Source organism: Garra rufa, chromosome 8 (assembly GCF_049309525.1).
Source record: "Garra rufa chromosome 8, GarRuf1.0, whole genome shotgun sequence".
Lineage (NCBI taxonomy): Eukaryota > Metazoa > Chordata > Actinopteri > Cypriniformes > Cyprinidae > Garra > Garra rufa.
Window position 1 is genome coordinate 33,897,186 of NC_133368.1, and position 25,783 is coordinate 33,922,968.

Sequence of the window (25,783 nt, forward strand, 5' to 3'; positions counted from 1 at the left end):
GAGTTGAATCTAAGGCGGTGAAATAATTCAAATTAAATCACACAAAAAAGAAAACATACATTATGTTAATTATCATTATGGTTCAAATAACAATAATTAATAATGTAAAATCAAAAGGGAAAAGAGAAGGGAGAGACTGACTGGGACTATCCATAAGCGTTTTTGCCCAAAGAAAACAAAAACATGAAATCATGCATAGGTATTGGAAAAGGTTTTAGACAGACTTCTAGCTTTTAATAGAAGGAAATACCTTTTTATGCGGGATTTCAGATTCCACCTTGTGTGGATTTAAACGCGCATCTAAGCGCCGTTACCACGGCGAAGAGTTATCGCGGGTGTATATTTCTTATGTCCATTTACTGAACACAGGTACATGTGTGGGTTTGCAAACCTTATCTTAATAGGATGCGTTCACTATTAAAAGGTTGCTTAGTTACTATGCGTGCACGTCGATCTTGAGTCAGGCTGCTGACACAAGACTTGTGTGTGCTTTGCACAAAAACAAATAAATAACACTCGATCAAGATTTGTACAGTAATGACGCGAAGTTGTTTACTATATTAAATCTATTCGACGAGCAAAAGGGGTTAATTTTATCAGGTAGCTAATCTGAGGTTTTAACCCAAAGGAGCAAGATAGCTGATTAGCCTTGGAATGCACATCAATGGCTAATCTATCTACACTCAAAATATAAATATAAAGGCCTTAAAGTGAAAGAGGAAACTCGCTCAATCAGCTTCTTCACGCTAAAAAGAGGATTTCTACGCTCAATTTAGGGTGGCTTTAGGACGCGCTATAAAATATTTCTTAGTTTTATAGGGTCAATATATAAACTGCAGTTAAGTTACATCTTTTACAGCTGTTGAGTTTCTCTGTGCGAGAGGCTCAAGCATCTGTGAAGGTGTTGAAGGTGGGCGGGTCCACACCGTTCTTACACACACACACACACAAACAAAAGAGACGCGAGTCACAAGCCGAGTTTGAATAAACAAGCATGGAGACACACAAATTATTCCTGAGTTGCTCACATCACATAGTTTAAAACTGCCCGCATTCTCCACCAATATGTAGAGAATGTCATTAGCTCAAAGAATTTAAGATGATCAATATATGTGTGTATATGCATGAGACTGTTTCTCTCATCACATATACACTGCAAAACTCCACCAGGTCTTCCGACCAATGTATAGGATGAAATGAGTTATTTAAAACATACATTTCGGTCAGGGAAAGTAGTTTAACTCACAGGAAATTGTGTATAATAATCGTCATTAAATATACGCAATTTCCAGTTTCTGATCAGTAACAGTAATGATGATATCGGCTTGTTTCTTTGTCCAGCAAATTACTCAGCGATACTCATTACTCTGACGTTGGCCGTCGTCACGGCAACGTTTTTCTTTACGAATCAGAACGGAGTTAAAACAATTTGAACACAATAGGGCTTTAAGGTAGCAATGTGAGATCGACACAGTTTAAGTGACTGTTGTAATGTAAGCATTCAGCACAGAGAATCATTATATGTGAATATATGGTTGTTTATTAAACTCAACTATTTACAAACGATCGCACATAGACAAACATACATAAAACACAAATAGACAGAGAACGCGTGAGAGAGAGAGTAAGAGAGAGAGTGAGAGAGAGACAGAAAGTGAGTTGCATTGGACAGGTATGAAACGGTTCTGAACAACCTGAAATCGTTTTTATAAACGCCTTAAACGCAGCTATCTACGTTAGAAAGGACAGATACTTGCAAGCTTTTGTTGTTGTGCATTGGTTCCGTATGTGTTCAGTTCAGAGAGTCCTTTTCAGTTCCTTGAGTGTCCTTGGAGACCGCATGGCTTCGAAGAAGGGTTTGTAGGCCTCATGATTGCAGGGTGAGCACCCCCCCCCTTCCCCCATGGATCTGGGGGGGGGGCGCGGGTGACGTGTTTTCAGTCCAAGAGAAGAGCGAAGAGTAAAAGAAGAGAGAGGGCGGAACTGTGGGGGAGCCCTTTAAAGGCTTGAAGAATGACGCCCCCCCAGCCTGGGTTTGACCAATGAGAGAGGCTGAAATTCCAAGCGGGAGGTTTGGATAGAAAGGGGGCTTTTTTATGACCCTTTTCCTGAGAGCATGTGGGTACTCATTCATATCTACTAGGGATTCATGCAACTGTAATATGTTGCATGTGTATTGACATATAATATGTATCATCCTTTAGGCCATCAAAATACAAATTCAGAGATACCAAACATGACCATGTGGTTACACCGCATAACACATCCATCCATATCTATAGCAACACATGCATAAAAACATTACACCAAAAGACAAGATACCTAAACCACAATGAAATACACACTGACTTGGGGATTGGTGTGTTCATTCATAGGAAGGTTTGTTAAAGAATTAATGAACGAAGTCAGTTACTATTGCAGTCTGTTTAGGAGAGAGTTGGTTGGGGAAGTTGCGATTCACATTCTTTTGCGTCGTAAAGTTTTTATGGTCTGGCAGAGGGGTCCTGGTCACTATAGCAACCGGGGCCTTGTGGGCCATGTGAGACTTGCCGGAGCCTACAGTTGGGGACTAAGAAAGTTGTGATTTTTTTCTACTTCTAATGAACAATTGTGTGTTTGATTGGTCCAGACCCTACAGTGTGCTGTACAGAAGGTCAAGTATCTAAAGGCGCCAACATGCTTATGGCAGTGAAAGCAAAGCTGACCTATCTATTGTGGCTTGACAGGTCTGTTAGCGTATAGTATAATCATACCTACTCAGTGAATTTTCCCTTAGGGTGTGTAACACTTACACTTCTAGCAACGCAAGCTTGATTTTATGTCAGGATGCAAATCACAGTGAATGTATACACTGCATAACTATAAAGTATTTGCTTCTATGGCAAGTTTTCTCTTTCAAGTTAAATACTGTCATGGCCAAACGACAGTATGAAGACAATCCTGCTGAGCAAGTTACAGTCAGCATGTTTGTAACTAACACAGGGCTCAACAGGAAGAAAATCTTCCTGGCCCAGTTGGGCCAGTAATTATGATTACTTGTCCAGTCAACATTATCACTGGCCCTGTTTTATTTTTAGCAATGCACACTACTATTAAACAGTTTGGGGTCAGCAAGTTTTTTTTAAATATGTTTTTAGATATTAATTTATTTATTTGTTTTTAATAGACGTCCCTTATGCTCACCAAGGCTGCATATAGTTAAATACAGTAAAATATTATTTTCACACTTTAAAATATTTTAATATATTTCATATTTTAATATGAAATTAAATTTATTCCTGTTAAATCAAAGCTAAATTTTCAGCAACCATTACTCCAGTCTTCAGTATCACATGATCCTTCAGAAATCATTCTACTATGCTGATTTGATGCTTGAGAAAACCTTATACTGTTATTTCCAGGACTCTTTGATGAATAGATAGTTTTATTTAAAGACAAATGTACTTGAATATATTCTGTTGTAACATTATTAATGTCTATGCTGTCAGTTTTGATCAATTTAATGCATCACTGCTAAATTAAAGATATATATATATATATATATAGAGAGAGAGAGAGAGAGAGAGAGAGAGAGAGAGAGAGAGAGAGAGAGTCAAAAGTTTTTTTTATGTTTTTTAAAGAAGTCTCTTCTCCTCACCAAGCATTTATTTGATCCAAAGTACTGCAAAAACAGTACAATTTTGAAATATTTTCACTATTTAAAACAACTGTTTTCTATTTAAATATATTTTATAGCTGAATTTTTAGCATCATTACTTCAGTCACATGATCCTTCAGAAATCACTGTAATATTCTGATTTGAATATTAATAAATATTAAAACGATGAATAGAAAGTTCAGAAGAACAGCATTTATCTAAAAAAGAAAACTTTTGTAATAAAAGCATCCTTTCTAAATAAGTGTTAATTTTTTATAATTTCTGTCCAAAAAAATTATACTGAATTAAGCTTTTATATATAGCTTAGATATATATTATTCTTTCCAAAAATTTATTTTTCAAAAAAGTACTAATTACCAAAAAAAAAAAAAAAAAAAAAAAAAACTTTTGAAAGGTAGCATATTTATTCTACTGCATTTTTAGAATATTACATAAACTCCAAGTTTTCTTCTTTTTTCATACAAAAAAAAATACTTTTCTAAAAGTACTTCAAAAGTTTAAACTTTTTGAAAGTGTATTTTTTGCTAGTGTATTTTCTATAAAATTGCTTATATGTCTTTTATTTTTTTCTTCTTCACAAAATGCTTTCAAGAAAAATTACAGGTCATTTTTGCAATTACAGGGCGGTGGACAATCTTTATCGTTGAGCCCTGTAGCGACCTGAATAATAACACATTCGGTTAAATAGCAGAGACTTTTGAAGGTAACGTAAAAACAACCTTTTGACCTTTGGGATCACTAAAATGCATTTATTGGCAGCTGCACACAGAGACATCTTGGCACTTTTGGCTGCTTAAGCTGTAATACTTTTATTGCATCTGAAAAACAACAGTGGTGACTAACCTGACTTGGTATACAAGACAAGCACATTAGTCCTGGTCCTCAGAAGTTTCTTGAAATCTTTGTGGTCATTGACTTTCTCTATGAGCGGAGACACCTTCGCTGCCTGCAGGGCGGCTGACACTGCAACCTGAGGAGGAGAGACAGATAGAGATCGTCATTTTTCACTGCCAAGTCCAAACACCACAGGCGATTCAAAACAATATCCAGATATAATTGCGGCATTTGTGCAAAATCATGACAGTGTGTCGAGCCATTATGACAGAGGAGAAAAGACAACAGCTATTACAAACAAGAGCCAAAATACCATGCAGCAGTTACATCACATCAATATATCCAGATATCACTCTTTAGAGTGATATGCACTACAAGAAATCTAAAACAAGACCTTAAAAAATAAAATTAAATAAAATAACTCACAAAAGGGCCCTAAAAAATAAGATAAAAAAAAAATATCATACACTTTCTCACAAAAGTGCCTTGAAATAGCTACTGAAATTGTGCTCTGATGTGAGACTTGTGTGTTGCCCTGTGGTGGGACAGCATGCTCTCTCTGCCACTTTCTCCATCAGTCTTCCCAGCTAAAGCATGTGATTCAGAGATCGGATGGAGCTGAGCTGATAAAGCGACAACAGATAAAGGTGCTGTCATCTAAAGGAGAGGAAAATGACAAGATCAGACAGACCATGCCACAAACTGAGACAGTGACCCAGCCTATCACACGTCCTTATCATCTCCCTATGCCACATGCTTGAAGTGAAAAGACCCTAACACAATAAGTAGAAATTAATGCTCAACCCTTAGTGGACAAGACAGATCAAAAGTTATTTACAAAATGACACTTTGAAAGAAAACTCATTTGGTCTGTCGGGATGTTTTTTTGGAAGCTGATCGACAGTCTTTGAGAACGTCTGTAGAGTTTCAATTTCAACATATCAGATACTGAAAAGCAAAGATAGCAATACAGAAGTTAAACTTTATATATTTTTTTTCAACATGGGCTCATTGGAAATACGTGCCTCTATATAAGGCTGCTCGATTTTTGGCAAAAATCATAATCACAATTATTTTGGTCAATATTGTAATCACGATTATGAATGGGTCCAGGACTTTAGAAGATTGATTAAAGGAGTAGTTCACTTTAAGAACAAAAATTTACAGATAATGTACTTACCCCCTTGTCATCCAAGATGTCTTTCTTTCTTCAGTCGTAAGGAAATTATGTTTAAGGAAAACGTTTCAGGATTTCTCTCCATATAATGGACTTCTATGGTGCCCGTGAGTTTGAACTTTCAAAATGCAGCTTCAAATGGCTCTAAATGATCACAGCTGAGGAAAGAAGGGTCTTATCTAAAAAAAAAAACATTACAATTTATATACTTTTTTACCTCAAATGCTCATCTTGTCTAGCTCTGTGTACTCTGTGTAGAGATTAAAAGATTACAAGTATATAAATTGTAAATGTTTTTAGAAAATAACCGATCGTTTTGCTAGATAAGACCCTTCTTCCTCGGCTGGGATCATTTAGAGCCCTTTGAAGCTGCATTTAAACTGCATTTTGAAAGTTCAAACTCGGGGGCACCATAGAAGTCCATTATATGGAGAGAAATCTTGAAATGTTTTCCTCAAAAAACATTTCTTTACGAGTGAAGAAAAAAAAACATCTTGGGTGACAAGAATGTGAGTACATTATCTGTACATTTTTGTTCTGAAAATGAACTACTCCTTTAATTTAAAAAGCAATACAATAAAAAGGATGATATTTGATCTGATTAACATTAAGCACAGAGACAACAGAAGGAATATTACTTGTAGCCGCTTTAAGAGCTGCATGGATCCAATATACTGTTACACACGTATTTTCACTCTCAACTGTTTACTGTTTAATTTGAGAAATAAATGATGAAGGTTTACACTAATAATCACCAAACGGCACATTTTTACATGTATTTACATGGATTTGACCGTTTAGGTAAACGGACACTTAACTTATTCATGTTCTGTTCCATCTCTGAACGCATACACAGAACAGCGCAAATTGTCTTTCATGCTTTTAAAAACATGACATCAAATAACATTTATAAATCAAGCACGTCCCATTTTATACAAGTGGTTTTACTGATTTGCATGTGAAATTGGGCTTTTATAGAGGAGTGAAAGCACACAAACGAGGCGGAATCGGGAGCAATAATTAATGCATTTTCATAATCGTTTGAAATCGAAACTGAATTTCGATTAATTGCACAGCCCTACCTCTATATACATTTCTGCAAAACTGAAACAACATTTTAAAATGTGCTGAAAACACTGCAGTTTCCAGTTGAAATGAACTCTAGAGGCAGTAAAGCTTTTATTCTTTTATTCCTTTTCACACAAAATATGATTTACAGGCACAGAGTTTTAATTAATAAAGCTTAATTTTCACACAACTACTTGCAGAATATTATGTTATTACTTTAAAACTATTTTAACATCCTGCGTAATTTGAAAACTGATACTTTGAAAGTTGTCGTCACAAATACAGCTATATATGCATGAGTTTTTTTAATTCAGTAGGTCTGCATAAGGAAGTTAAAATAGCATGGCTGCATCAACAATGTGTTTTATATCACTTTTAGGTTTAGGGTTGGGTTTGGTGTCGGGGATATTTCCAACACGATAGACCATTAACCTTTAGCGTTACTCCTTGGATATTTGAATTGTGAACAGCTGCAATACGTACCTCAAGACAAGCAGCGCAAGAAAAACGCAGCAATACGTGTCTGTACCAATGTAATAAAATGTGCCACTCTCCGGACATTTCACATTGAAACTGCCATGAAACGTGCAGTAAGGTATGTAATTACGGTGTTGCAGAAATATATATAGAGGCACGAGCCTGGGTTGAATTTTTTAGCAGACATCAACTCCACACTGCACCAGGGTTTCTGCAGATATGAACAAGTGAAATTTAAGACTTTTTAAGACCTTTTTAATACCACCTTATATGAAATTTAAGACCTAAACATGATAATGAAATAGATATTATATTACATGCATACATGTAATATTTAATGTGTTTAATGTAAAAAGTAAACACAATTTCATGGCTGTCATAAATTAAATTTATTACTACGATATACAGTGAACTTTTCATATCAGCAGATACTATTCCACACAAAATATCCCCATAAAAGTACCACTAGAAATATCTGATGTAAAAAAAAAAAATCTGAAGCAATATTTTCATCAGTGCTCTATTAGCTTTTACATCTTAAATCTGCATATTTGATTTACCTTTATAAAGGCCTTTTTTTTTTACTTTTGAAATGTATGCATTACCTTTGAATATCTTTGAATTTATCAATAAATTCTAACTGGCTGTTAGCAGTGAGATTACACAATTTACACTGCAAAATTAAAAGTGAGATTAATGTTTTAAATACATTTATTGATTTATAAATATATAAATTAGAGAGAATGCTTCTGCTGCGATCCTTGTTTGGAACTATTTTCGTTGGTGAAACAGAACAAAACTGAAAATATTTTGTCTAATATGTAAGTAACTACTTGACTAACTACTTGTTTATTGAGCTAAAATTAATGTAACATTTGTAATTGTGAGAATATTCAGCAAAAAGCTCACTTGGTATATTACTGAACTATATCATGTTATAAATAAACTAAGTTATACATTTTAAATTTTTACCTCAGTGTGTTTCTTTAGAGTGCTGTTACATTCATTAGTTTTAAAGTATGTCACAAATAGACCAGAAATACACAATCCATCATCAATTTCTGTTTACGTTGAATGTATTAAAATATGAATCTTTCTTGCCTTTCGATGCTTCGCTAACATTAGTTGTTTTTGTCACTTCAGTTTTAATCAGGCGGTTTGTTCGGTCCGGCAAGGAAAAAAAAAAACATTTTAAAAGTATCTCCAAGGCTGGCGGTCAGCTAGCTCGACCTATATTTATTATTATTATTGAGAACATTATATACAGAAAAAGGTAGTTTGACCTGTATTCTGCTACTGCGATTCTGTCTGAAGACGCAGTAACTTCCGCAGGGGGAGAAAAAAAAAATCTACAGGTGTTAGCAACTGGCCTTAGCCAAGCCCTATATTCAGTTTTTTCAAGCTAAGTATTGCTAAACTTGCACTTCCCCAAAGCTAAAAAGTTAAATCCATTTTACTTCTGTGGTACAATCCGAGAGAGAGTCGCGCCAATAACAGAAAGCTGATTGGCTATTGCATGTTGGTCTCATTTGTAGTTTAAATACAGCAAATTATATTTGGAATAGTGAAATAAAGAACTACAACACCACGGAAACAACAAAAAGAGAATTTAAATGAGCTTTAGAGGTAGCGTTACATGGACATCGGAAAAATAAGACCTGTGTGAAATTATTTAAGACCTAGAACAGCGAATTTAAGACTTTTTAAGGCCTAAAATTTTGATTTTTAAATTTTAGACTTTTTAAGACCCCGCGGAAACCCTGTGCACTAATTGTGGCTGAACTTTAAAGGGATTTTATCATAGGAAAAATACAAATTTACTTTGACCTTTTGAGATAAGAGCTTGATGTACATTGAAAACATGATAACTTTCAGAACTAAAAACTTCCTCCTCGTGCCAAAAAGAGACTAAGCTGCACAGACATCTGAATTTATCATCTGCTCCTCTGCATTTCTTCCAAAAGGTTCTCGGCATTAGAAACGAGCAACTGAATTTCATTTTGAACACATCCCCTGACCATTTCAGTCTGATTTTAACAGTATGTGGTGCATAGACTGCTGCAGCGATGTTGTATTTTTGTAGGCCAATAACCCAGAAGTTAGCATCACCCTATTTCCTTCAACAAAAACCCAAAAGGATTTTTCCAATGACTTTTGGATTACTGCAGAACAATTTTGAAGCCTAAATACAATTGGCAGAAGTAAAAAGCTAAATGTAGGCAAAAAAAAAAATAAAACTACACAAAGTATACACAAACTTTAAAGGGGTCATCGGATGCCGGTTTTCCACAAGTTGATATGATTATTTAGGGTCTTAATGAGAAGTCTATAACATACTTGGTTAAAATTTCTCAATGGTAGTGTAACAAAACTCTTTTACCTTGTCAAAATCAGCCCTTTTTAGTGCAAGCTATTCTGTTGCACATTCCTTTAAATGCTAATGAGCTCTGCTCGCCCCGCCCCTCTCTGCCATGGGATGATGATCCATAATGTTTACTTTAGCCGCATTTAGCCGCGTTTAGCTGCTGTTATTAAGAAAGGCCATTTTCAAAGATCCTTATACTCCCTTCTGCTGTGGGTGAAGCTGCATCACAAATGATTTGCACGAACATAGATTAGGGATGCTCATATTGACTGTTTAACCGTTAACCGACAGTAAGAATTTTAACCGATTATTACTATCAGTTAAACGGTTTGAAAGGGTTTTTTTTAGGGCCGGGACTCGATTAAAAAAATTAATCTAATTAATCAGAGGCTTTGTAATTAATTAATCGAAATTAATCGCATTTTAATCGCATATAAATATTTGACCTGAGAACAGTGAGAAGTAAGTTTTTTCATATGGATTTTTAGTTACCATTGAATAATGACTGAACACATAAACTGAAGCAACAAAATATTGTTTATTTTTGTTCAACCAAGTCCAACAGACCAGTGCAATATTGCCATTAACTGTAGCAATAGGATACAGCGTTTCCCATAACGAAAACATTTATTTCAGTTAAAAAATAAATCCAAAACTCTCTATTTTAACATTTTGAACAATAGGGCTTTACAATCTTTTGCTATTTTTTTTTTTTAATAAATTCTTGTGTTTTAATTTTTCTCATAATCAAATGAAAGCATAAACATTTATTTATTTTTAATCAAATGAAAAATAAACCTTTTTAATTTTTGGCAAACAAACAGGTTTTCTGTTAAAATCAATACATAATAATAATCATAGTATTTTTTTCTACAATTAAGTGGTTAATCTTGTTGTTATATTTATTTTTTATCATATATATTGTTTTTTGTCTATTTAAATAGGAATAGTGTTCGGTTTCATGTTAAACCGTACTTTTATTTTGACAGGTTGCCGTGAAGTTTCTGTGTGTAAAGTATGATATCGATATGATGCTAGTTTTCTCAAATGAAACGTTAAAAGTGACACTGACAGTAGCTTTGGAGATTGAGTCTATCTGTTCATGTGAGATACAAATGCCAAAAATTAACGGGAGCATCACGCGTGCAGTATAAAAAAACGCGTCTCTGCCATTCTAACATACAGAGGCAAACAGTGCAGGATTCATATTAAAACGGTCTTTTTGCATTTCAGTTTTCAGACACTAGTCCATATCGCGATTTGAATTAAGTGACAGACCAACTTTTGATTTATCAATCAAAAAATCGACGAATTTACGTGGCATTCCGCGCTATAGTAAATTCGTTTTTTATGAATGGAGTCCGCGATCCAGTCCGTGTTTTCTTGGAGGAGACATTGTAAACGCGCCCCCCTGAGATGATGGTACGGGAAACACTGGGATATTCAGAAATATACTAGCCTTCATTTCAGAAATTCAGGTACCCTATAGGTAGGTAGACCTTCTGTAAAAGCATTGAGGTGATACTTGAGGCTCGATGTCCTGCGGTGATATGCGCATTCTGTTAGTTGGTGCTCCAGTATAATCGGTCCGCCGCTGAAACTCATCCAATGAGAAACGTTCCGCGGTTCAAAATTAAGTGCGATTAAAATGCGTTAAAAAAAATTAACGCGTTATTTTTGTGTAATTAATTAATCTAAATTAACGCGTTAAAGTCCCGGCCCTAGTTTTTTTCTATTCTTTTTTTTACGTTTGCTGCATGGTGAAAGAAATAATGCTATTTGTAAGTTATCTGTTTACTCACGCGCGCGTCGACACGTGCAGTGTGGCTGTACAGACATATTTCGCTTCACCTTTACTTAGTAAACAGATGTAGTATATGCAACTCAATGGCAAGTGGCGTTATTGGGTTATCAGAGAGTGAATCCGTGAGTGAATGTATTCAAATTCTGAATGAATTATAGTCTAGAAAGTGCGCAATAGGCGCTCCCGTTACAGTCACTGGAAAGCTATCACTCATCCTAGAGTAGTTCATCGCAATCTCATAAAGTTATTAAAAAGTAATAAAATAACCTTTACACTGCACAATTAATCTCTTATTTATATAATGCCAACACTTTCTTTGTTTTAATAAGAGAGTTCGCGAAAGTGTAGAAATCAGCAAAACTGAAACCGGCCTTTTGGTTGGTGAGTGGATTGTAACATAGCCTCCTCTGATTGGCCACAGTGATAATCAAATCAACATACATGTCTGTGATTGGCTATTGCTGAACGCTGTAAAACACGTGCTTCTCCACACGCATATGACAGTGGATGGAAGTCCCGAACCGCAAATTGAAAGGGTTTTTGTGATGGTGTTTTTTTCGCGGATCTAAGAGTTAACAGGCAGCGGTCCTGCCTATCCGTACAGCATGTGGACATGTTAAAAACTAGGCACACTGAGGTATTGGCTGGCCTGCTATATATTTTTATGTCCGACGAGAAGAATAAGACCTGTACAGTTCTTCAAAGCGCATAAAAGGATTCAGTGTGTTTTAGTTTTGTCATCTTAATTAGGTAGTTATTTAATTTATACATACTTAGTGTAGGCCTATTTATATTATTCTTTTTTTTTTTATTCAGATTTTCTCTGTTCTCAGAAGCGCTGCTGATGCGTGATAATTTGAGTATATGTCAATACAGTTTTTGTTGTTGCTCTGTATGCTGCTGTTTGCACGTTAAAATAAAACATTTGCTTGTATTTTTAATGTATCATCACAGATACTCGTGCATTCTATTTTTATTTTAAACTAATTTATTATTCTAATTTTATCAGTTAACGGTTAATGTTCGGATAACGAGCAGCGGTTGTTGGTCAGGAAAATTAACCGAAATGAGCATCCCTAACATAGATGCATATATCTTTCAAAAATTAAAGTAACATTAATCCTCTGTGTTTTCAGTGGCTCAGATGTCGGGAGTAAATGACGACTGCTATGTTCATTATTACATCCAACAACAGAACACCTCAATCGCTCAATCTGAGACATTGTAGTCTTCCCCTGCACTTGAGTCGACACAATGGCGATCGGAGTCAGACTGTTTCAATTCGGTGAGGGCGGGTCTAAGGTAAGACACTCATGTCAATCAACTATCATGGGAGCGGCCTCTGTCTGTGTTGTCACACTGACAATAAGCTGAGAATGACCAGATTTTAAAAGGTGGATATTACTTTTAAAGATTAAAAAAATACCACTGGGTGGATTTTTATCATTGTAGGGTGGTTGTGTACACAAACTGCCGACACACATTAACGTACAAACAACATGTAAAAGTGAGTTTTGCATCCGATGACCCCTTTAAAGATTCAGTTGAAATAGTTGGTAAGAGTGTGATTAAAAACACAGCGAGGCTGGAAAAGCAGACTAGTGAGTTAAACTGTTTGCTATGATGACATTGAATGCCCCTGACAGCCTGTAGTCCCATTTGGCCACTTGTTAGCAACCAAGACAAGTAAAAGCTTGAAAACATTCAGACAACATTCAGAGTCATGGAATAAAATGTGAAAATATCTCAAGCTTGTGTTAACCACAAACCCAATTTCAGCCATTTAACCAAAAAACCCACTTGTGCTAATATGGCAACTTAATTTCTGAGTTTTGGCCTACAAAAATGTGTCAACCCTGCAGCACTCTATTTTAGTGCAACGCTCATTCAATCTGCAAAGGTGCATCAGTTAAAACTAGGGGTCATGAACTGAGAAATCAAAATTTCCTTGACCTTTTGACATACATACAAGGTAATTATACTATAAAAACATCCTGCACGTTTCAGAACTCAAAACTTTCTTGTTAGTCTAAAAACAGCTTATATTGAAGCCAGTCTGCCATAATGACAGGTAATGGAATGTGCCACTCTATGAAGTAACAGTGTGGCTAAACAATGCCTGTTTCTAAATCGCTGCCTGTTTAGCCCTTCCCACCGATTCATGCATGTTGTTGGTGAATAACAAGAGAGACGAACGTAAGTCTATGCAGAAACCAAACTATAAAGATGGCTCAGAAGACAAGACGATGCTGTGCAGTGCCAAATAGTCTTTGCATTGCCTTCCTTCTGACCCCAACATTAGGAAAGAGTTGATGAACTATTTTTACTGAAGTTCCAGACCGCATAATTGAACTTTGGTCATTTGTTCACGTCATTTTACCATGGACTCGTTTACAAACAAGGCACAATTCGATGTGGGATTTTCAGAAAGATTGAAATGCTGTGCCGACAGTAATGTTGCACCACACAAGTGTGAGTAACTGTTTTTATTACGTGGTCAGTACTGCTTTCTGTTATTACAGATTGTTTGATATGTACTGAGTATGTATGCGTATGAAGGAGTAGGATGAAGGATGTCTACAATCCTAATGTCTACAGTCTACAATCTGCCACACCTGTTTAAACAGAACATTCTGATGAGGGAGGTCAAAAAAGGACAGAAAATATCCTACTACTTGCTCAAAAACATTATAAGTGTACAGAGAACAGTACAAAATAAAATAGGTAGTTCATGACCCTTTTAAAACTAGGCAATTCCATTTTAAAAATCAAATGGCAGTGTAAAAGGACGTCATTCTCCCTGCTCTCCCTACAAAGTGGCTAAAAATCTTATATAACACAATAAAAAACCAGACTGTAGCTGTACATCTGCTGTATGTGAGTGCACAAGTCTGTGAAGATTGATCGGCATCATCATTGTAGCGTCACAGGGAAGGGCTGGTGAGAAACACAGGTGCCTCAGTCACTGACAAGCTTCATCTTTCTACATGACAAACCAAGACAAGCTTCATGCTCTCCCCTCATTAAAAAAAACACACCTCACATCCTCTACAGAGAGACAAGGGCCAGTGGCCTGACTGAATTTATCACTGCACACTCTGTTGAGCGACACCATTACATCTGGACAAATGTTAAATAAACAAAATGTCTTTGTTAGTCTAGCATTATCATAACCCATGCCTTAGCTGGAAATCCAATGCAGGCACGGTTTAAAATGAAAGGTAAAGAAGGTAATTTTCTGCACCACTAGCGGCACCGAATGGAATTGCAATATGTTAGAGCAGCCTGATTGTTCCAGACGTAACAACATTAGCTCAATCAATGGTGTAAGAGTTTGGTCTAGGACTACCTGTTTGTTTAAACAATGGCAGACGGTTGAAACTCAGTTTTGAAAACATTTTTCTCACAATTCCTTTTGAAGCCACTAGCGATGCAGAACATAAATACATCACCTTTAGAGGGATAGTTCACCCAAAAATGAAAATTCTGTCATTAATTAGTCACCCTCATGTTGTTCCAAACCCGTAGACCTTTGTTCATCTTCGGAACACAAATGAAGATATTTTTGATGAAATCCGAGAACTTTCTGACCCTGCGTAACTACCATGTTCAAGAGTAATTATTTAAACAAATCAAATAAATTAATTTAGAATCATTTAACAATTTAACAATCATTTAACAATAATGCAAAATACAGTTTCATGGTTATTATTGATATTATTATATAGTGTTGGCCAAAATTATTAGAACAATAGTATTTTACCCATCTTAAAAATGGTTTTAAGTCAGTTATTTCTATCTTTTGCTGTAGTGTGTCAGTAGGAAATATCAGTTTACATTTACAAACATTCATTTTGCCATTAATTGTAATAATCCAGTGAGATTTTTGTTGACAACAGCCAGTGCTCCACACAGAGATCCAATTTCATCATCATCCAATCTGTCTTAAATGACATGAAGAAACAGAACAAACGGAGACACAATTTTAATCCAGAAGAACTGTGGCAACGTCTCCAAGATGCTTTAAGAAACTTACCTGCAAAGCTACCTGAAAAACTATGCACAAGTGCACCTAGGGCAAAAGTTGCTTTAAACGCAAAGGATGGTCTCACCAATTGTTGATTTAATTTATTAATAGAGGTTAATTAATATTTTTAACAGAATCCTCATTTTATTGCCTAAAATTTTTAACAGTACTGCAGCTTTGCAGGTAGGTCTCTTGAAGCATCTTGGAGACGTTGCCTCAGTTCTTCTGGATTTAGTCTGTCTCAGTTTGTTCTGTTTCTTCATGTCATTCCAGACAGACTGGATGATGAACACTGGCTTTTGTCAGACTCCTTGTACAAACTAAAATCTCACTGGATTATTTTAATTAATGGCAAAAATTGTTTGGAAAGATAAAGTGATATTTCCTACTGACACACTACAGCAAAATATAGAAATAACTGACTTTCAACCAATTTTTAGCTTGTGAAAATACTAGTGTTCTAATAATTTTGGCCACCACTGTATATTATTACATATTTATGGCCATCTATTTCTCAATTCTACTGCCAGAAAGTGTATAAAGTTTATTTTATGTGGATTAAAGACAAAGGGTGAAGGATCAGAGACAACGTTCTCATCCTCCTCAAATTTAATCAACTCCGTATGAGCAAATGCAGTCCAGCAGAGTGGACAACCTGTGCGGACTGGGTGACATCCCAGCGGCCCCAGCGCCTTGGGAGCCTGTGAGCGTGTGAAGATGACAGTCAGGGCTAATTAAAGTCCTGCAAAGCTGAGGGACCTGAGAAATCACACCTCCTCTGACTTCAGCCTTGCTGACAGGGGGAGCAGACATGGTGATGCATTATGAAAAAATGTCAGAGCAACTTACTGAAATAGTTGAAAGGACCATCTTTCTTTCATCAAGTTACTCAAGTCCAACATTAACTTTGAATGAGGGTTATATATCATAAAAGATCAAATTTTTCAATAAGACTAAACTGAAATGGCTCCTTATTGCACCTCCTAACATCAAGCAGAATGCAGTAACATATAATCACATTTAGACATCAACAATACCAACAATTTGGTTTTCAAAACATTGGCACAGTGAGGCAATAAGAGGAATCTACTATTATTTCCAAAGACAAAAATACAAATCAATATAATTCAGTCAAAACATCTGCTGTTTCTAGCTGCGCGTAGCACCAACAGCTCCACAATTCCTTGCAAAGGATCCCAGAATTAGTCTCTGATCGACACATTTCAGCACAAATTGGTTTGCAAACCCATCACAACGTAATTTCTGCTTAGCAAAGAGCCTGTTATTGAAGAATAGAATGGGGCAAACTATATTGAACCAGACAGCAAACGCTCTTCCCATAAATAAATGCGCTAAAGTGCTTTATCTCATTTAGAAGTGAGTGTTCAAATTGAAGTCTTAAAGTCAGAGCAGCAAAAATGGCCTGCTGAATTCTAATGGTGAAAAAAGTTAATTAAAAAATTAAATAATTATTTGCTGTAATAAACCTTGACTAATATTATAGTTGGAACTTTATTGGAACAGTATAATGACACTATAATGACGAAAGACACTAATGGTAATAGCACAGAAAAAGTCGTTTCGCAAATGACCCATGTTTAAAACAGAAATGTACGGTTTCAGCACAGAGACAACTGCAGCATTCAACTCCATTCAGACACAAAAGAGTCAGTGTTCTACGTCTAGTCCCATCAGGTTTCCATCCCTATTTGGTGCACCACCTATTCTTCAAACACTCTGTCCAAAGCTGACAGTCAACCAATAGAGCGGGCCCATTACTGTCTGGCAATCATCATGTCCTGTACCTGTTACAAAGACTTTCATTTGGCTTTCCCTTAGCAGTGGTGTTCGACGTGGGCATTATCCTAACAACACCAGCTCTTTCACAAGACGGTGATTGTTATTATCATCCGCTGAACAGCTTTGAGAGACAGGCCTGATCGCGTCCTGTCGATCAATGCGAAGTGAACAGAACAGGTTTGAAAAAAAAACACATGCTGTGAACCACTATTTCATCTGATGAGCGGCTACGGCTCAAGGGATGTGAAGAGAACATGCAGGGAAGGAATGGGGTGATGGAGGAACACATCTTTCTGCATATTCGGAGCTGAATTTCTTTGTTGCTGCTTTTCAAGGAGCTCCGTATGGACTCTTCAACTCAACAGGGATGGTCTGCAAATCATTAACTTGGGAATAAACAATTCTTCAGCAGACACATTTGACACAGATTTCAGCAGCATGCAGAAGAATGAAATTCTGGAAATAGAAACATGGTTTTTAGCTTCTTTCAAAACTAATCACGTCTTCACAGATTGTTTTTCAAATAAAATCAAACTCCAAAGTGCCAAATAATAAAGTAATAAAAAACTAGCAGAGGCTAATAGCAGGTTAAAGTATACAGTAATATCGTAAAGTCAATAAAAATTTATCTCCCATGTTTGCATTCATATCAAGTTTTTTCCCCCCACATTTTATGTATTGATTTTGTGGGAAAATGTAAAGCATTCTCTAGTACGGAATTAAACATTTACGCAACCATTTATTGAGATTTAGAATTGTGCCAATAGACGATAATATCGCGTATCGACGATAGTCAGAGGTATCGCCTGTTGCTGATGCCTTTAACGATAGGAAGATGATGATTATTATTATCCATCAAAATGGACTAGGCGCTTATCTTTAGCGAAGCAGCGTTGGAAGCCGCTTCTGGGACACTTGACGTGGCTGGTATAAACACAAGCATTGACTAGAGTGGCCGCATTCAGCTACAGAGCCATAAAGTAAATGTTCTTTGCTAGTTTTCTGTAGCTGCTATTTAAATATTTAAGAAAATGTAACTGTTAGGCATTATAATTAATTAGTAACTTTCAATGTTTCTATTAAATTGTTATGTTAAATATAAATGCAGTCATATTAAAAACATTAGACTGCTTTTAGCCTTATGCTGTAGTTTGTTCACTTTCCGGCAATGAATCAAAAGTAAATAATTAATAATTATAATAATAATCTCACCGGCTGACGATAGGACAATATGACAACTGAGTATATAGCCCAACACTATTGAGATTAAACTCTTATGTTCACCAAGTTCTATTTTAATAATACATATTTAACAATTTTATTGATTCCTGTGATGGAAAACTGAATTTTCAGCAGCCATTACTACAGTCTTCAATGTCATATGATCTTTCAAACGCCTTTGTATATACTCTGAATATATTAGGAGTCAACCGATTATCTGTCTGGATGATATTAAGCATTTTTATGGTTATCGGTATTGGTCATTTTCAAAACCGATTTGCCGATAAAATAATTTAAAAAAAGGGTTGAGTGATTATCTGCCTGGCCGATATTAAGCATTTTTATGGTTATAGCTATTGGTAATTTTTTTAAACCAATTTGCAGATAAAATGATTTAAAAGCAGGGTTGACTGACTATCAGCCTGGCCGATTATTGGCGCCGATATTAAGCTTTTCAATGGCTGTCGGTATTGGTCATTTTCAAAACCGATTTACTGATAAAATAATTTAAATGCATTGTCAGAGCCCTTAATTTTGACATAATTTTCATTTTTACACCAGACATATGTATCACTTCAAAATATTAGTTATCAGTCTACCTGATCTTTAATAATCTGTATCGGCCCTGAAAAACAGATTTCAGTCGTCCCCTAAAATATATACAGTCAAACCAATGTTTATTCACACACCTTCAACATTTTTTAGATTATCACAGTTTAATTGCTGGAAAGTGGTAATAAAATATGAGAAGAACTCAAAAGTTAAACTGTGTCTTGGTAATGTCAGATAACTTTGATAGAAAAGTATGTAACAAAACATGGTCAGGTCAAAGTGTCAAATCAAAGTTTTGGTTCTAAATTTGTATAAATTTTACTGGTAGTCCACTGGATGAAGACTTTTTGGGTATATGTCACAGTTTACTTTATTTTGCTAGCCTCACTTATGTAAATGTACTATAGTGTCCTGCACCCACTAGTAAAATATATAAAATATATATAAATATATAAAAAATATATAAAAAAAATTTATCTGGTGTCTGAATCATTTTTGGTTTGACTGTATATACATTTTTAATATTGCTGTGTTTATTACTGTGCCATGTTTATTAGGATTAATCTCCAATCTTGCCTACAATATAATGCTATCCAATAACTTCACTCAAACCAGGAGGATTTTACTAATTTAAGATGGTAAAACCAGTTATTTTTTACCTCAATGTGATGTAATACATGATGATTGTATAAAAAAGTAAATTAAGCGCATGAAACTGCAATGCTAACATTGTTATTGTCAAATTAGTCAGGGTTAGTGTATAACCTTGTCCGATTTTGTTGACCTTTAATGTGATTATACAGTTGTGCTGCTCAATATTTTTTGAACACCGTGATCAATTTTTTCAGGATTTACTGATAAATAGAACACTCAAAAGAACAGCATTTATTTTAAATGTATATCTTCTGTAAATATTTACTGTCTTTTATAAATCTTTACTCTCACTTTTGATCATTTTGCAGTGTCCTTTACAATTTCACTTTCTCTGGCTCCAAACCAACAATAAAATAATCTATATGTCTTCTGAACACATACAATACCTTTTTGATGAACAGACCAAAATGCATCTTATTTACAGAGAATCTATTTACTCTCAAATCCCATGACCGACTGCAATGCAGAAAGTATGAAAAATATTGATCACACATATAGCTTCCAGAATACCAGAATAAAGAAATGGACTACTTTATACCTTACAGCTTAAACGGATAGTTCAAACTAAAATGAAAATTCTGTCATCATTTACTCCCCCACAAGCCCTCTATGGAAGTCAGTGGGGACCATCAAATATTCGGTTAACTTCAATCTTCAAAATATCGTCTTTTATGTTCAGTAGAAGAATGAAATGTATAGGTTTATACTACAGGGCCGTTGAATGCTTGAATCTGATTGGCTGACGAACGTTCTAGAGGTGTGCATTATATTCAGGGAAACGCACGGCGAACGTAGTTCCAGGCAGCTTTAGACCGCAGTGCATGTCTATATCACTTCGCCATACGATTTCAGTTATTTCAAAGGTCCTTACAGCCCAAAACAGCAAAATAACTAAAACCCACAATGACACTGGCCAAACTAAATACAGTAAACATCAGGATAAACACGACAGATTATTTCCATGTTTTTTTCCACAATATATTACGTTTTATTATGTACGGAAAGCACAAACTCTATTTCTCTCGCCCTCTTCTCACTCACCTCACAGACGCACACACATAACAGTACAGTTTGCTCTGGCGTTAGCATTCGCGCTAATGTTGTTAGCGCTGCTCTGACGATTAACAACTTAAAAACGACATGAAAGCTCTCACAAGCGAGGTAACAACGGCGTGGTGTTGAAGAAAATGAACTTAAAGTTTAACTGTTAGTAGAGACGATGCTGCCAGTCACCCTTGAGAGACACAGACATGAGAGAGGTAAAGTCATTCACTTAAGTTTCTCTCCCTTCTCTCTTTCCGTCTGTCTGCTTGTCTTTCGGTCTGTCTAAACTTCGTTATTAACGGCATTATTTTACTATTAACAGCCCAAGCGTCGTTACTAGTTCTAAAATGACGTTTTGGAACTAGCAACGAAGCTGTTGAATGAGCTGCGTAAGAAATGAATCCTACTCACAATAGCGTTTTAAGGATAACAACCAGACGAATGTCTTGAAATATATCACTTGATCGATGTCTTGAGGTGTGGTAACTGTAGTATAAGCGGAATAATTGACTTCGGGCAGTAGAATTCTACGAAAATAATGCACACCCGAGGTGTAACGGCCACTCCGCTTCGCGTCGTGACCGCATCACCACCTCGGGTGTGCATTATTTTCTAAGAATTCTACTGCCCGTCGTCAATTATTCCTTACTTGAAACATATTGAGGGGAGTAAAAGATCACAGAATTATCAGAAACAAATTATTGTTCACTTTACTTGCATGGAAGACAATGTAAAAAAATAGTTGTTTCAACCTAAAATTATTTGTTACCCCTCTGACTTAATTTTTCAAGTTTAGCCAACTTGAAATTTTAAGTTACTTAACATTAAGTGACAACTACAATATTTTAGTTGACTAAACTAAAAATGAAGTCAGAGGGGTAACAAATTATTTTAAGTTGAAAATATTATTATTATTATTTTTATTTTTTTACAGTGTACTAACATAAACTAGAAATGTATCGATAACTAAATTCCCATTTTGGGTCAAACTATTCCTTTAACAACCAAAGACCATTACTGTCCATTCCCCCAAAAAATAAAGAAAACTGCACAAAATGTTTTCAATTTGCAAAGCTCTAGTATACCACAGTATATAATTCCTCAGCGATGTAATTATGTCCAGTATGTTGTACTTGACAGTAGTTTATGGATACTAGCACTCCTGCTATTAATCTTCCGCTCAAGGACACCAACGTTTCAGCAGTGGACCTTGCTGACATGTTTTGCACAGCATGGGAAACACTTGAACAAAAAATGATCTGTCATACATCAACGCAAAAACATCTTGCTTAATCAGCAGTGGAAACTGTCATCAAGCATGCAGTGCGCAACCGGCATCGCAAATCTGCTTAATAAATAAATCTCATTTTCACTTTTAGGGTCTCACTGATTCAGCATAAACCGTACCGTTCCTCAAACATGCGCCTTTTTCCTGCTGAGCCAAACAACACGGGGGGCTTCAGCTCTGCATAGCTGACGTAGGTAATTCACAAACAGAAGGAAATGACTCCACAACTGAAACGGTCGATTTATGAGTCAAACATTCTCACACACTGAGTCGCAATAGTTTACTGTACAGCTAGCCATCTCCACACACAGCATCCTGCTGGACCAAGCAATGAAAGGAGGTTGTGTGATGTCTGTAATCAAGATTAAGAGATTTTATAAATTGCTCTGACAAGCGGGAGGGCTGGAGGGAAGCACAGATAGCAGAGAGTGGTTTCTCTTCCCCCACCCAACCACCACAAAGTCCCAATAGTTCAGGAGAGTGCCTTTGTTTGCGGTGGCAGGCGCAAAACAGGATGTGAGACAGGAAAACTCCTGCATAATGCAGGTTGACTGACGTGGCAGAGCGGCTATTAGGGTTTGGTGTTGAGGACGTGGCCCACATTGATTCACAAATCAGTTGTGGAACAGGGTTGATGCACTTTAAACTGAAGTAAATGTGGGTTAATTAGCTCTAAACATTACAAGCTTGTTTCTGTCATGTTCATCAAGGGGAACACAAGAAAGACAAAAAACGGCTCTGATCATTGCTACTGTAAATATAAGCAACACCTGACCTGTAAGAAACTGTAAGATAAAGATAAAATATAGTCATAATAGAGAAGTAGAAACATCAGTTTGTTCCACATGCATATGTTGTTGAACATGCATATGCCTGTAAAACAGTATTCCACTATGAATGAGTCAGCTATATATTTTGTAAAAATACAATTTAAGTTTGTATTCATGTTGGCACTATTTGAAAAATGCTCAAATTATTTAAAATAATAATTTTAAAAGTAATCATTGTTTTCAACACAGGGTTTGCACTTACGTCACGATTTGGTCAGTTACCCGGATGAGCGGCCATACTGACAATACTCAGATGTAAACAACATGGATTGCACAGTTAATGTACTACTGAATATGCTATTCTGCTAATTTATGCTGTCTAAACCACAGACAAAACGTGTGGAAGCTGCTAAATCATATAGAGAAGGACTTAGTAAGCAGGAAAGGGCTCAATATTTTGACAAACTATTATAAGAACAAAAACGAATGTTGTCAAGATTCTTACTCTGGAAATCCTGATTCAGTTTGGCCAACCACAAACGCTTTTTGTTCCTCAGATAGTTTTTTTGCACCCTTCTCCTTGATTTGTTAGAACTTTTGGCAGTCCAAATGTTTTTCCCGGTCCGATTGATTAGTACAGCCCAAAACATGACAATAACTGATCATTTTCAGCACTAATAATCAGCTAAATATGCCAGTTTTGTTCGGTTCAGTGGCATTGTTTACATTCAGTGCCGCCAATATGGTCAACGGATGACGCATTGCGAAAACCGTTTACAAACATATTTGTCGAGGGGAAAAAAAATACAAATTTGATGCATGAATATCAACAAGTTTCCGAAGATTTTCTTCACTGGATGTAAACAAAAGGTCAAACATCTGAATTTTTGTTTCTAAGGTTAAAAACTAAATGACAGTCATGGAGGGACTAAAAGGTATTCTAGGATTTATGGTTTTCTTGTCACAAGACAACAAAATGGCTTCCTGCAAGTTGGTTATACTATTGCTTAATCAGATGAACGAAACTTTCAAATATTAAAAATAAAATAATATTTTGTAAGCAAATTGCTTTACTTCTTATAGTTTTTTTAATAAAATAAAGATTATGCTGAATATTTTGAAGGTCTTTTTAGACAGCTATACATCACCTAAACATTTATTTATTTAGTTATATTAACTTTAAGCTCTTTAAAAACATCAAAATGACTTAACTAAGAAATTGACTACTCGTTCTTTATAGAACAGGTGCACTGTGTACACGAATTTTGAATAACATAATAGATCTGAACAAACTCAAAGAGCATAAGATTATATCATTGACCCAAATAAGATCTGTACAATAATTCGAGAAAGCCTCTAACATGACACACTCATATCATAGCTATAGGCTTGAGTCAAATGCACATTTCATAGCAGATACATTTCCTATAATCGACATTAGTGAATCCGTTTTGACATTAGATAGTTGCATGGTGAGCATAAGATGTTCACACATGTGAAGCACGAAGCTGCATGTGTAAAAACACCAAAAACAAGACACGAGAACTGATGAATGAGACGGATTGATTTGAGTGTCTCTCTCTTCTGCTGTCAACTTTGAGCTAGTGCTGCAAGAGGGACTGAAGATCATTCCCTTTTCGTTTCGTTTTCGCCTTACGTCAAACAGAAAACATCTATCCGATGTAAGTATTTAACATTATTGATTCTATCGATCTATTAGATTTCTTATAAAGACTCACCAATGACAGGAATAAGAACATTTCGATCAGTCTCCTACGTCTCCCGTATCGGTTCCAAGAAGCCATGATGCCGCTGCCACGTCTGGCTACGCAAGCGCAATCCATTTTCCTCCAAATCCCTGGAGAACGCAGTGCTTCTTAGGAAATGTAGTTTCTTCCGAATTGTAGTTCATTGAAGGAGCCGTAAACGGTCCCTGATTTGTTAAAATGTTTGTGGCTTTAGCTCATGTAAATTATTTATCAGCCATGCAGAAACGGCGAAATAACATTTTAGTCAAATGACTAACTGGTTCTTGAGCACAGGCTTTAAAACTGCAGTTAGCCTATTTTGTATTAATTTAAGGTGTTCAATGAATTAATGAATTGAGTTAGGATGGTTTCAAAATTCTTTTCAGCTCAGTTTATTAAACCGAATGAATCGAATGAATGAAAATGGTAAATTATTTTATGTCATTTATTCAGGTCATTCTACCGAATTGGTTCAAAGTGGGAGTTGGAAACGTCTTGAAAAAAGTTTCTTTGTATGCAAATTGTATAATATCCAAGGTACACATTTCTAGTAATTGTGCAGTTAGTTCTTATATTGTTGTTGTTGTTTTTTAGAAAGTTTTGGAATATTTATCCTCTCAGCAAATTTGTCACTACTGAAACACAGTAATATATAATTTAATAAGAAGCGTTATATTGACCTATTAAGATATTGCTTACGTCTTCTTTGTAAATATATATTTTTTGCTATTTAATTAAAAGGTTTTCAGATGTAAATCAATAACAATTACAATTTAAAAAAAAATATTTCAAGTGTGATTTATGAGATTTGTTGTATTTTGGATCCAATTTTTCTTTTTAAAAGGCAAAAAGTTTATCATACATTGAACCAAACACTATCATAACATCATATTTTTGACAAAACATCCCCGCACATTTTCGGTAGGGACAGTAATGTTTTGGTAGCGACCAAATGCTAAAAGACTAACGAAACATACAAAAATACTAAAAATGTGCATAACTGTACTAAACTTTGTTCCCTTTTTTTGACAATTGACAATTTGACAATTTGACAATTTGACAATTGTATGGGATATTATGGGATATTAGATGAATTAATGTCTAATTATAGAAAAATGGTGTTCAGTAGTAACATTCTTTAAAGTTAAACAGATATTTCATACTTTTGAACACATTTACCTCAAAATGATGGGGCCTATCTACTTACCATGTATGAGAGAGAGAGTCACACATAAATATTTCTTGATCATAAATGTAGGGGCCTAGTTAAAATAAGTCTCACCCAATGGACTAAAA

General features: G+C 35.6%; 1 protein-coding gene across 1 annotated transcript in view; it reads right to left on the reverse strand.

Annotated features, from left to right (window-relative positions):
• pdia5 (protein disulfide isomerase family A, member 5) overlaps positions 1–24,547 on the reverse strand; it is a 106,682-nt gene extending 82,135 nt beyond the window's left edge. The window contains exons 1-2 of the mRNA XM_073845667.1: positions 24,479–24,547; positions 4,502–4,628 (exon numbers count right to left, since the gene is read on the reverse strand). Of these exons, the coding sequence (XP_073701768.1) occupies positions 4,502–4,628; positions 24,479–24,544 (193 nt within the window). The 5' untranslated portion in view covers positions 24,545–24,547. The remainder of the gene's footprint in view (positions 1–4,501; positions 4,629–24,478) is intronic.
• Positions 24,548–25,783: the final 1,236 nt, after the last annotated feature.